At 49.0% G+C, this 13754-nt stretch overlaps 1 protein-coding gene across 5 annotated transcripts in view; it reads right to left on the reverse strand.

Moving 5' to 3' along the window:
• Positions 1 to 13754, reverse strand: part of ABHD18 (abhydrolase domain containing 18) — a 143160-nt gene that overhangs the window by 26701 nt on the left and 102705 nt on the right. For all 5 annotated transcript variants that reach the window (XM_030191747.1, XM_030191749.1, XM_030191748.1 and 2 more), the window contains one exon: positions 6079 to 6180. In XM_030191747.1, the coding sequence (XP_030047607.1) occupies positions 6079 to 6180 (102 nt within the window). The remainder of the gene's footprint in view (positions 1 to 6078; positions 6181 to 13754) is intronic.

A 13754-nucleotide genomic window follows, 5' to 3' on the forward strand; every position in this document is an offset into this window, starting at 1 on the left:
CCTGGTGTGAGTCCAGAAATCAAGGCTCGCAAGAACTATTCAGTTCCGGTTTGACATGGTTTTGGTTGACACATAGCGGGAGAACAGTTATGTTGTTTAATTGCACTAATAGGGTGAGTGGAGGGGTGAGTTACTTCCTCTACGGGATACTCTTTCTCTTATGAGGGAGGATCTATATGAACATGGGGGGGGGGGAGGGTGGAAGGGAGGGAGGGGGGGGTATTGGGGAGGAGATGGACGACAGGCAAGGAACAATGGGATGACAAGGCTGGAGTGTATAATGGGGCTGGCTTAGGATGACTAAGAGAGATGATAGAATGCAAGATGTAACACTAGCGCTCCTGAATGTCAGAGGCTTAAATGTACCAATGAAGCGACAGCTTCTATTCCGGGAGCTGACCCGTTTAAAAATAGACATAGCCCTGATTCAGGAGACTCATTTAAAAAAAAAAAAAAACAATATGAGAGGCTGTGTAGGCATCGCCAATATCCACATATGTTCTTTGCATCGAACAATTCAGGCTCCAAAAGTAGGGGGGTCATGATAGTGCTTAATGATTCCCGCCCATGGCAGATTCAAAAGGTCATTAGAGACAAGGAAGGTCGCTTTATCCTGTTGGTTATCCAATTGGGTACACAGACATACACTCTAGTTAACGTCTATGGGCCCAATGCAGACCACCGGGAATTTTTCCATCAACTCGATCAGATATTGCTCACACATGGGGAGGGATCTGTGCTGGTGGGTGGCGATTTTAATATTACCCCTAACCCGCAGTTGGATAACTCCTCCTCATCAGTACAATATGCCAAACAGGGGCGGGAGATACTTCACACTTTTCTAGCTAGGTGGCATCTAAGTGATCTGTGGAGACAGGCCAACCCAACACAAAGAGATTATACCTGCTTTTCCCAGGTTCATAACTCCTTCTCTCGTATTGATTTTTGGCTGGGGGATGCTACGGTGATGAGTAATGTCAAGGACCAACTAACAGAACTGAGAACATGGTCAGATCATAGCCCAGTCATCCTTGTTTTGCGAACTCAGGAGGGGCGGAGGGTTACCCCACAGTGGCGCTTGGATGATGCATTGCTGGCTGAGGTCACTCATGTGCTTCAGTTTGAGAAGATAATCAAAGAATATATCCAAATTAATGATAATGGAGCGGTGACCCCAGGGGTGCTTTGGGAAGGCTTCAAGGCGGTGATGAGAGGCCATTTTATTGCCTTGCCTTGTGCGACAAGAAAGAACTCAAGCGGAGGAGTCAGGGCGTAGGCAACTGGCACAATTGGAGAAATTAATAAGCAGACAGGGTAAGGGGGGTTCAACACAAACTCTACTAGACCAAGCGCATAAACTAAGACAGGAGATCAGGGAGCTCCAACTGGCGGACCTCTCCAAGCAATTGCAGAGGGTGCGCCAGACCCATTTTGAGTTTGGCAACAAGGCTAGCAAGGTTTTGGCGCACAAATTAAAACAGCAGGCAAAAAAAGCGCATGTCACTCAGCTGAGAAATGAAAGAGGGATTGTATAACAGATTCTATGGCCATACAAGAAGCATTTAGGAGATTTTATGAATAACTTTATACTCCAGATATCAACCCGGAGGAGATTGAGGCCTTCCTAGACAGGATTAAACTGCCTACACTCACAGAGAGTGCCCAACACAGACTTTCCAGACCAATTGAGTTAGATGAGGTTTTACAGGCAATAAAAGAACTGGCACCAAGCAAAGCCCCAGGACCCGATGGATTTACGAATAAGTTTTATAAAACTTTTGGGTCCCTGGTGGCTCCTCTGCTGTTGAAGGTGTTTAATGATCTGGGAGAACGGAGATCTCTTCCAGAGACCTAGCATCAGGTGAACATCATAGTCATACCCAAACCAGGCAAAGATTCACAACTGTGCGGCTCATATAGGCCAATCTCTCTTTTGGGGGTGGACTATAAAATCTTTACCGCGATATTGGCGTCTCGTCTGCAGCAGTATCTACCACAACTAGTTCACGAGGATCAAGCAGGATTCATGTGGGGGCGCCAAACGTTCAATAATATCCGCAGGACACTCCACCTCATTCAAACTGCCCATATAAAACAGCTGCCGTTATGCATACTCTCACTAGACGCAGAAAAGGCATTCGACAGGGTGCATTGGCCATTCTTGTTCGCAACCCTGCAGAGGGTGGGTATCCCAGAAGGGCTTATGCACTGGATATATTTATTATATAGAGCGCCCACGGCCTCGGTTAGGGTTAATGGGAGCCAGTCCACACCATTTTTGCTGAGGCGGGGGACGAGACGGGGATGTGCCTTGTCACCGCTCCTTTTCGCCCTGGTCGTGGAACCATTGGCGACTTACATTAGGTCACATCCGAACATACGAGGACTGAGGATGGGAACGATTGAAACTAAAGTGCTATTATTCGCAGACAATATCCTCCTCATTCTAACAAATCCTAGTACATCACTTCCAATCATAGGGGCGACATTACGGGATTATGGTTGGGTGGCTGGATTTAAGGTTAACGTGGATAAATCAGAGGTGTTGAATATCTCCATCCCAATGGAACGAGTAGCAAGACTGCGAGCAACTTTCCCCTTTAGGTGGGCCCCCAGAAGTATTAAATACCTAGGGGTAAATATAACAAAACGGTTGGAGGATCTGTATGCGGCCAATTTCCCTGCAAAAGTACGGGAACTTCTCTTGGAGATGGAGAGATGGGAGGGCTTAACGATCTCATGGATGGGCCGGATAAGTGCGATCAAAATGATTCTGCTGCCAAAGCTGCTCTATTTGTTTATGGCGCTTCCCATCTCTCTTCCTGATAAGTTTTTTAAAGGTCTGCAACGTAGGGTCTTTTCCTTCATATGGAAGAGAAAACCACCACGGGTGCGTAGGTCAGTAATGCATCAGCCAAGAGTACATGGAGGTATGGGAGTTCCATCGTTTTTGCTTTACCACCAGGCGGCTCACCTTCGTATTTTAGCAGAGTGGCTGCAGGGAGGAGTAAAGGCCTGGAGAGCTATGGAACAGACATGGTGCTGCTCACACCCGTTAAGAGTTATCCCCTGGCTATCTGAACGAGAGATAAAAGAGATAATAAAAGAAGTGCCGCCGATTATTAGATGGCCACTTACAACTTGGAGTAAAATTCGTAGCAGATTTTTCCGGGGACGCACACACTTTTTACACACAGCAATACGCTTTGCACCAGGATTCACTCCAGGATCCTTGGATCCCTGTTATAGAAATTGGGAGCGGGGGGGCCTGTGGGAGTTGGGACAGGTGTGGGAGGAGGGGGAAATATTGACCTTTGAAGAAATGCAAGAGGAATATGGGATCCCTGCTTCTAATGCATTTCAATAGAGCAAAATAAGGGACTATATTTTGAGACGAGCGAGGGAAGAGCTGAGCTTGGAAGAAACGCAATTAGAGAGGGCAATGGCCGGTGGAGGAGGTAGAGGGGGGGATCTCTAGGCTATATAAGGCGCTTTTATTACAGACACAGCCAATTCTATATTATACACACAAATGGGAAAATATATTGGGGGCCTCTTATGAATACCCACTATGGGAGCGGATGTTTGTTTCTTTGCTTAAGGTGTCAATTTCCAATGCTCTTGTAGAAAATGGCTATAAAATATTATATGGCTGGTATTACACACCACAGAGATTAGCTAAAATGTTTAAAGGGGGGTCGGCTCTCTGTTGGCGTCAATGTGAAATGTTAGGAGATATGGCGGACCTGCCTCATGCTCAACAATATTGGACAAGAGTGGTGAAACTGATCATGAGCATAACGAAAACAATTTTCCCTGTAAAAATGGACTTTTGCCTTCTACATATGCGGCCCCAAGGGACTAAAAAGCATGCGTATCAGCTGGCCACACAGATATTGGTGGCTAGCAAATTGGTGTTGGCAGCGGCATGGAAACAACAAACTTTGCCGGGACTAAGGACTATTATAAGGAAACTGGATTACATTCAGCTGATGTCTAAGCTAACTGCGATGCGACAAGGTCGTCTGACAGTGTACCACCAAGTTTGGGACCCATATATCGAGTGGTCGGCGCAGCCTGACCCTGCCTTGCCACTTAATTAGGGGGGAGGGAGAGGGGAGAGGGAAGGGGGAGGGGGGAAGGGGGGGACATCAGGGGGATAAAGAATTATAAAAAAAAGTGTTGATATTTCAGATAGAAGTAGTGATATGGTATGTTTACAATTATCTTTGTATGGTATGTTTATACTCAATAAATATAAATAAATATTTAAAAAAAAAGAAATCTACCTGGCTAATAAGTTTCAAGTTCATTTAATATTGATATACCACCCATTAGAAGGCTTTCTGAGCTGTTTATATAACAAATTACATAAAACTGAGTTAAGAACGCAGATGTGTACTATTTTCCAAGAAATATTATTTATAAAACAATTTTTTGAGCAATGTTCTCTTAATCTTAATGGAGTGGAGGAGTAGCCTAGTTGTTAGAGCACCGGTCTTGACATCCAGAGGTGGCTAGTTCAAATCCTACTGCTGCTCCTTGTAATCTTCGCCAAGCCATGTAACCCTCCATTGTGCCAGGTACAAAATTAGATTGTAAGCCCTTCAGGGACAGAGAAATACCCAGTGTACCTGAATATAACTTACCTTGAGTTACTACTGAAAAAGATGTGAGCAAAATCCAAATAAATAAATAATCAAGTTGTTAAGGTGGTGGAATGAACTTCCCCACCTGACAAGGTGTCAAACTAGTTATATCTGATTTCATGCTAAGGTGGTGGAATGAACTTTCCCACCTGACAAGATGTCAAACTAGTTATATCGGATTTCATAGGTTGTTAAAGACTTACTTACTTCAGAGGTTTGTTGTTTTAAGATAACTATTTTAGAATTTTGTTGTTAGACAACTTTTAGCAATTAGCTATGTTATTGTTTCAGTAATGTAATTACTGGTTAATGCTCAGTCTCTTAATTTTTATAAGCCACACTGAAATAGAGGCGAGTATGGAATATAAATGTCCTAAGGTAATGTAAATTACAATTCAATAAGATATTAAAGAAAGTAAATAAAAGGTTATGTGCAACAAATTCAGTAACTGAACCTCCAGGCTCTTCTTCCCCCAGGAGGTAGCTAGGGAAGGCACTGGCAGAACTGCAGAGTAAAAATTAATGTATGGACTTTTCCTTCAGGAACTTGTACAAACCTCTTTTGAATCCCACAACAGATTTCACACAAATAGCTCAGTTGAGAATCAGAAGAGTCATCTGCTTGATCAGGGACTTGAACTCTGGACTCTGAAATAAAAGTCTGATGCTCTACTGATTGAGCATCCAGGCTCAAAGGTGTATGTGCACAATCAGCAGGCTTTAGCTGCCAATGTTCCCCTATCTCTTTCCTGTCCAAACTCACTACTAATGCTGCCATTCTTCTGCACGATGCCTAAATTTTGGAAGTATCAGTTTGGACCTGATTTGCCTGTTTGATTTTACCAATCTTCAGCTGAATATTAGATAGGCAACAGTCTATACTGTTTGGCAACACCTAATCACCACCAATATAAAATCATGATGGCCGATAAAGACCACCAAGCCCATTTAGTCTAGGCATTTTCACTTCCTGTAATAATACCACACACATTACTTACCCCCCCCCTCCGTTTACAAAGCTGTGCAGCAATGCCGACACAGCCTATTCAAAGTGAATGGGCTGTGTCGGCATTACCGCGTGGCGTAGTGAACAGGGGAGCTAATCATCACATTAACCTACACATCCCTGAAGAGTCTCCTTCACGAAAGATTTACTCAAGAAACCTAAAAAAACATTTTGTTTGAGCCAACTGAGCCATGCAACCAGAGCTAGGTCTAATTACATAGTATGAAGGGCGTTATCAAAGGTTGTGGAAAGGGTCCTGCTATATATTCCAATTCCTAACTGGTAGCCATCACCTGGATGGTTGCCTATTTCTGTAACACTCACTCATAACAAGACAAAATAAATTTGCCTCCGACAATGGAAATTAAATTCCATAGTGACAGCCTATCAGGATCAAAAATTGTTCAAAACACTCATACTTACTCCACAATATTCAAGCATTTGGATAATTTCCTCTTCATATACTGTTTGTGTAGTATACTGCTTCTCCAGCTCTTTCCAGTTAACGGCCTTGCTTAAAACACCCTGAAACAAACCAAAATACTTGATATATTGACACAATATCATAAGAAAGTCTATGAGCCCTAGATCTACCAGTAAGAGTGAATTTACAAGTCATGCACGTAACACACTTCTGTTAATGTCACTGAAACTCGGTGCATGTTCTCTGTTTTCACGTGTGAATCCTTGCAAATTGAACTAAACATTTTTCACACCACATGCAATATTAGCCATATTACAACAAATTACTAAAACACAAATTGGTTTATTGTTATGGAAAATGTTGAATAAAAACATTAAAAAAGTAAATTTTTACCTAAATTTACTTCTAATTATAACAGGTAAATATATTTTTTTTTAATTCTGAAGGCCACATTAACACTGAAACCCTAAAAGCCAGTTTCTGAAAATAAGGATCAACCTTGTGCATCTGACGGCACCCACTGCTTGCCTAACCACAAGAGAACCAATGCAGAAAAACTAAATTGTGATGTCACCAGTGTGGAGACAATCTGCCCAGTTTTGACAGTTCAGCGCTAAGTTAAACTGTTGATCTTGGGGTGATAGTATCTGAGGATCTGAAGGCGACGAAACAGTGTGACAAGGCGGTGGCCATAAGTACAAGGTTGCTAGGCTATATAGAGAGGGGAGTGACCAGCAGAAGAAAAGAGGTGTTAATGCCCCTGTACAAATCGTTGGTGAGGCCCCACCTGGAGTATTGTGTTCAGTTTTGGAGGCCGTATCTTGCTAAGGATGTAAAAAGAATTGAAGTGGTGCAAAGAAAAGCTATGAGGATGGTATGGGACTTGCGTTACAAGACGTATAAGGAGAGACTTGCGGACCTGAACATGTATACCCTGGAGGAAAGGAGAAACAGGGGTGATATGATACAGACGTTCAAATATTTGAAAGGTATTAATCCGCAAACGAACCTTTTCCAGAGATGGGAAGGCGGCAGAACTAGAGGGCATGAAATGAGATTGAAGGGGGGCAGACTCAAAAAAAATGTCAGGAAGCATTTTTTCATGGAGAGAGTGGTGGATGCTTGGAATGCCCTCCCGCGGGAGGTGGTGGAGAGGAAAACGGTAACGGAATTCAAACATGCGTGGGATAAACATAAAGGAATCCTGTACAGAAGAAATGGATCCTCAGGAGCTTCGCCGAGATTGGGTGGCAGAGCTGGTGGTTGGGAGGCGGGGATAGTGCTGGCCAGACTTATACGTTCTGTGCCAGAGCCGGTGGTGGGAGGCGGGGATAGTGCTGGCCAGACTTATACGGTCTGTGCCAGAGTCGGTGGTGGGAGGTGGGGCTGGTAGTTGGGAGGCGGGGATAGTGCTGGGCAGACTTGTACGGTCTGTGCCCTGAAAACTGACAGTTACAAATCAAGGTAAGATATACACAAAAACTAGCATATACGAGTTTGTCTTGTTGGGCAGATTGGATGGACCATGCAGGTCTTTTTCTGCCGTCATCTACTATGTTAGGTCTCATTACTACTTTTTACTAATTCCAGACTCCGTTCCTTTTCTCTCGCTGCACCTCATGGCTGGAATAGACTTCCCGAGCCTGTACGTCTAGTCTAGCCCCGTCTTTGGCCGTTTTCAAATCCAGGCTAAAAACCCACCTCTTTAATGCTGTTTTTGACTCCTAACCACTTTTCACTTGCCCTGTACCCTTTTATCCCCATACCTCTCAGTTGTTCTGTCTGTGTGCCTGTCCTATTTAGATTGTAAGCTCTTTGAGCAGGGACTGTCTTTTCATGTATGGTGTACAGCGCTGTGTACACCATACATCCGGAGATGCGAAGGCAGTAGAACGAGAGGACATGAAATGAGATTGAAGGGGGGCAGACTCAAGAAAAATGTCAGGAAGTATTTTTTCACGGAGACAGTAGTGGATGCTTGGAATGCCCTCCCGCGGGAGGTGGTGGAAACGAAAACGATAACGGAATTCAAACATGCGTGGGATAAACATAAAGGAATCCTGTTCAGAAGGAATGGATCCTAAGGAGCTTAGCCGATATTGGGTGGCAGAGCCGGTGGCGGGAGGCAGAGATGGTGCTGGGCAGACTTATACGGTCTGTGTCAGAGCCGGTGGTGGGAGGCAGGACTGGTGGTTGGGAGGCGGGGATAGTGCTGGGCAGACTTATACGGCCTGTGCCCGGAAAAGGACAGGTACAAATCAAGGTAAGGTATACACAAAAAGTAGCACATGTGAGTTTATCTTGGGCACTGGATGGACCGGGCAGGTCTTTTTCTGCAGTCATCTATAGCTAATGCTACATACCTGTAGAAGGTATTCTCCGAGGACAGCAGGCTGATTGTTCTCACTGATGGGTGACGTCCACGGCAGCCCCTCCAATCGGAAACTTCACTAGCAAAGTCCTTTGCTAGCCCTCGCGCGCCCGCGCGCACCGCGCATGCGCGGCCGTCTTCCCGCCCGAAACCGGCTCGAGCCGGCCAGTCCAGTATGTAGCAAGACAATACACTTCAAGGGAAGACTCAACTCCAAAGGGAGGCGGGCGGGTTGGTGAGAACAATCAGCCTGCTGTCCTCGGAGAATACCTTCTACAGGTATGTAGCATTAGCTTTCTCCGAGGACAAGCAGGCTGCTTGTTCTCACTGATGGGGTATCCCTAGCCCCCAGGCTCACTCAAAACAACAACATTGGTCAATTGGGCCTCGCAACGGCGAGGACATAACTGAGATTGACCTAAAAAATTTACCAACTAACTGAGAGTGTAGCCTGGAACAGAACAAACAGGGCCCTCGGGGGGTGGAGTTGGATCCTAAAGCCCAAACAGGTTCTGAAGAACTGACTGCCCGAACCGACTGTCGCGTCGGGTATCCTGCTGCAGGCAGTAATGGGATGTGAATGTGTGGACAGAAGCCCACGTCGCAGCTTTGCAAATTTCTTCAATGGAGGCTGACTTCAAGTGGGCTACCGACGCAGCCATGGCTCTAACATTATGAGCCGTGACATGACCCTCAAGAGCCAGCCCCGCCTGGGCGTAAGTGAAGGAAATGCAATCTGCTAGCCAATTGGATATGGTGCGTTTCCCTACAGCCACTCCCCTCCTATTGGGATCAAAAGAAACAAACAATTGGGCGGACTGTCTGTGGGGCTGTGTCCGCTCCAGGTAGAAGGCCAATGCTCTCTTGCAGTCCAATGTGTGCAGCTGACGTTCAGCAGGGCAGGAATGAGGACGGGGAAAGAATGTTGGCAAGACAATTGACTGGTTCAGATGGAACTCCGACACGACCTTTGGCAGGAACTTAGGGTGAGTGCGGAGGACTACTCTGTTGTGATGAAATTTAGTGTAAGGGGCCTGGGCTACCAGGGCCTGAAGCTCACTGACTCTACGAGCCGAAGTAACTGCCACCAAGAAAATGACCTTCCAGGTCAAGTACTTCGGATGGCATGAATCCAGTGGCTCAAAAGGAGGTTTCATCAGCTGGGTGAGAACGACATTGAGATCCCATGACACTGTAGGAGGCTTGACAGGGGGCTTTGACAAAAGCAAACCTCTCATGAAGCGAACAACTAAAGGCTGTCCTGAGATCGGCTTACCTTCCACTTGGTAATGGTATGCACTGATTGCACTAAGGTGAACTCTTACGGAGTTGGTCTTCAGACCAGACTCAGACAAGTGCAGAAGGTATTCAAGCAGGGTCTGTGTAGGACAAGAGCGAGGATCTAGGGCCTTGCTGTCACACCAGACGGCAAACCTCCTCCAATGAAAGAAGTAACTTCTCTTAGTGGAGTCTTTCCTGGAAGCAAGCAAGATGCGGGAGACACCCTCTGGCAGACCCAAAGAGGCAAAGTCTACGCCCTCAACATCCAGGCCGTGAGAGCCAGGGACTGGAGGTTGGGATGCAGAAGAGCCCCTTCGTCCTGCGTGATGAGGGTCGGAAAACACTCCAATCTCCACGGTTCTTCGGAGGATAACTCCAGAAGAAGGGGGAACCAGATCTGACGCGGCCAAAAAGGAGCAATCAGAATCATGGTGCCTCGGTCTTGCTTGAGTTTCAACAAAGTCTTCCCCACCAGAGGGATGGGAGGATAAGCATACAGGAGGCCCTCCCCCCAATCCAGGAGGAAGGCATCCGACGCCAGTCTGCCGTGGGCCTGAAGCCTGGAACAGAACTGAGGGACCTTGTGGTTCACTTGAGATGCGAAGAGATCCACCAGGGGGGTGCCCCACGCCTGGAAGATCTGTCTCATCACACGGGAATTGAGCGACCACTCGTGAGGTTGCATAATCCTGCTCAACCTGTCGGCCAGACTGTTGTTTACGCCTGCCAGATATGTGGCTTGGAGCACCATGCCTTGACGGCGAGCCCAGAGCCACATGCTGACGGCTTCCTGACACAGGGGGCGAGATCCGGTGCCCCCCTGCTTGTTGACATAGTACATGGCAACCTGATTGTCTGTCTGAATTTGGATAATTTGGTGGGACAGCCGATCTCTGAAAGCCTTCAGAGCGTTCCAGATCGCTCGCAACTCCAGAAGATTGATCTGTAGATCGCTTTCTTGGAGGGACCACCGTCCTTGGGTGTGAAGCCCATCGACATGAGCTCCCCATCCCAGGAGAGACGCATCCGTGGTCAGCACTTTTTGTGGCTGAGGAATTTGGAAGGGACGTCCCAGAGTCAAATTGGAGCAAATCGTCCACCAATACAGGGATTCGAGAAAACTCGTGGACAGGTGGATCACGTCCTCTAGACCCCCAGCGGCCTGATACCACTGGGAGGCTAGGGTCCATTGAGCAGATCTCATGTGAAGGCGGGCCATGGGAGTCACATGAACTGTGGAGGCCATGTGGCCCAGCAATCTCAACATCTGCCGAGCTGTGATCTGCTGGGACGCTCGCACCCGCGAGACGAGGGACAACAAGTTGTTGGCCCTCGCCTCTGGGAGATAGGCGCGAGCCGTCCGAGAATCCAGCAGGGCTCCGATGAATTCGAGTTTCTGCACTGGGAGAAGATGGGACTTTGGGTAATTTATCACAAACCCCAGTAGCTCCAGGAGGCGAATAGTCATCTGCATGGACTGCAGGGCTCCTGCCTCGGATGTGTTCTTCACCAACCAATCGTCGAGATATGGGAACACGTGCACCCCCAGCCTGCGAAGCGCCGCTGCTACCACAGCTAGGCACTTTGTGAACACCCTGGGCGCAGAGGCGAGCCCAAAGGGTAGCACACAGTACTGGAAGTGGCGTGTGCCCAGCTGAAATCGCAGATACTGTCTGTGAGCTGGCAGTATCGGGATGTGTGTGTAGGCATCCTTCAAGTCCAGAGAGCATAGCCAATCGTTTTGCTGAATCATGGGGAGAAGGGTGCCCAGGGAAAGCATCCTGAACTTTTCTTTTACGAGATATTTGTTCAGGGCCCTTAGGTCTAGGATGGGACGCATCCCCCCTGTTTTCTTTTCCACAAGGAAGTACCTGGAATAGAATCCCAGCCCTTCTTGCCCGGATGGCACGGGCTCGACCGCATTGGCGCTGAGAAGGGCGGAGAGTTCCTCTGCAAGTACCTTCTTGTGCTGGAAGCTGTAAGACTGAGCTCCCGGTGGACATTTGGAGGTTTTGAGGCCAAATTGAGGGTGTATCCCTGCCGGACTATTTGCAGAACCCACTGATCGGAGGTTATGAGAGGCCACCTTTGGTGAAAAGCTTTCAACCTCCCCCCGACTGGCAGGTCGCCCGGCACGGACACTTGGATGTCGGCTATGCTCTGCTGGAGCCAGTCAAAAGCTCGCCCCTTGCTTTTGCTGGGGAGCCGGGGGGCCTTGCTGAGGCGCACGCTGCTGACGAGAGCGAGCGCGCTGGGGCTTAGCCTGGGCCACAGGCTGTCGGGAAGGAGGATTGTACCTACGCTTGCCAGAAGTATAGGGACCAGTCTTCCTTCCCCCGAAAAATCGTCTACCTGTAGAGGTAGAAGCTGAAGGCTGCCGGCGGGCGAACTTGTCGAATGCGGTGTCCCGCTGGTGGAGAGACTCTACCACCTGTTCGACTTTTTCGCCAAAAATATTGTCCGCACGGCAAGGCGAGTCCGCAATCCGCTGTTGGAGTCTATTCTCCATGTCGGCGGCACGCAGCCATGAGAGCCTGCGCATCACCACACCTTGAGCAGCGGCCCTGGACGCAACATCAAAAGTGTCATAAACTCCTCTGGCCAGGAATTTTCTGCACGCCTTCAGCTGCCTGACCACCTCCTGAAAAGGCTTGGCTTGCTCGGGGGGAAGAGCATCAACCAGGCCCGCCAACTGCCGCACATTGTTCCGCATGTGGATGCTCGTGTAGAGCTGGTAAGACTGGATCTTGGACACGAGCATAGAGGAATGGTAGGCCTTCCTCCCAAAGGAGTCTAAGGTTCTAGCGTCTTTGCCCGGGGGCGCCGAAGCATGTTCCCTAGAACTCTTAGCCTTCTTTAGGGCCAGATCCACAACTCCAGAATCATGAGGCAACTGCGTGCGCATCAGCTCTGGGTCCCCATGGATCCGGTACTGGGACTCGATCTTCTTGGGGATGTGGGGATTACTTAATGGCTTGGTCCAGTTCGCAAGCAATGTCTTTTTCAGGACATGGTGCAAGGGAACAGTGGACGCTTCCTTAGGTGGAGAAGGATAGTCCAGGAGCTCAAACATTTCAGCCCTGGGCTCGTCCTCCACAACCACCGGGAAGGGGATGGCCGTAGACATCTCCCGGACAAAGGAGGCAAAAGACAGACTCTCGGGAGGAGAAAGCTGTCTCTCAGGAGAGGGAGTGGGATCAGACGGAAGACCCTCAGACTCCTCGTCAGAGAAATATCTGGGATCTTCCTCTTCCTCCCACGAGGCCTCACCCTCGGTGTCAGACACAAGTTCACGGACCTGTGTCTGCAACCTCGCCCTGCTCGACTCTGTGGAGCCACGTCCACGATGGGGGCGTCGAGAGGTAGACTCCCTGGCCCGCATCGGCGAAGCTCCCTCCGCCGACGTAGTCGGGGAGCCTTCCTGGGAGGTGGCCGCGGTCGGCACCGCACGCGGTACCGACGTCGGGGACCTCAACCTGGGCGATGGGCCAGCCGGCGCCACGCTCGACGGCACCGGAGGCGCAAGCACCGCCGGTACCGGAGGGGTAGGGCGCAACAGCTCTCCCAGAATCTCTGGGAGAACGGCCCGGAGGCTCTCGTTTAGAGTGGCTGCGGAGAAAGGCTGAGAGGTCGATGCAGGCGTCGACGTCAGAACCTGTTCCGGGCGTGGAGGCTGTTCCGGGCTGTCCAGAGCGGAGCGCATCGACACCTCCTGAACAGAGGGTGAGCGGTCCTCTCGGTGCCGATGCCTGCTGGGTGCCGAATCCCTCGGCGACCCAGAGCTCTCGGTGCCGACACGGGGAGGAGACCGGTGTCGATGCTTCTTCGATTTCTTCCGAAGCATGTCACCGGAGCTCCCCGGCACCGACGAGGAGGACGTCGAATCCATCCGTCGCTTCCTCGGGGCCGAGACTGAAGAAGGTCGATCTCGGGGGGGCTGTACCGCAGGAGCCCTCAGGGTAGGAGGAGACCCACCCGAGGGCTCACCGCCACCAGCAGGGGAATGGACAGCCCTCACCTGCA

The sequence above is a fragment of the Microcaecilia unicolor genome, chromosome 2, assembly GCF_901765095.1.
Source record: "Microcaecilia unicolor chromosome 2, aMicUni1.1, whole genome shotgun sequence".
NCBI classification, from domain to species: Eukaryota; Metazoa; Chordata; class Amphibia; order Gymnophiona; family Siphonopidae; genus Microcaecilia; species Microcaecilia unicolor.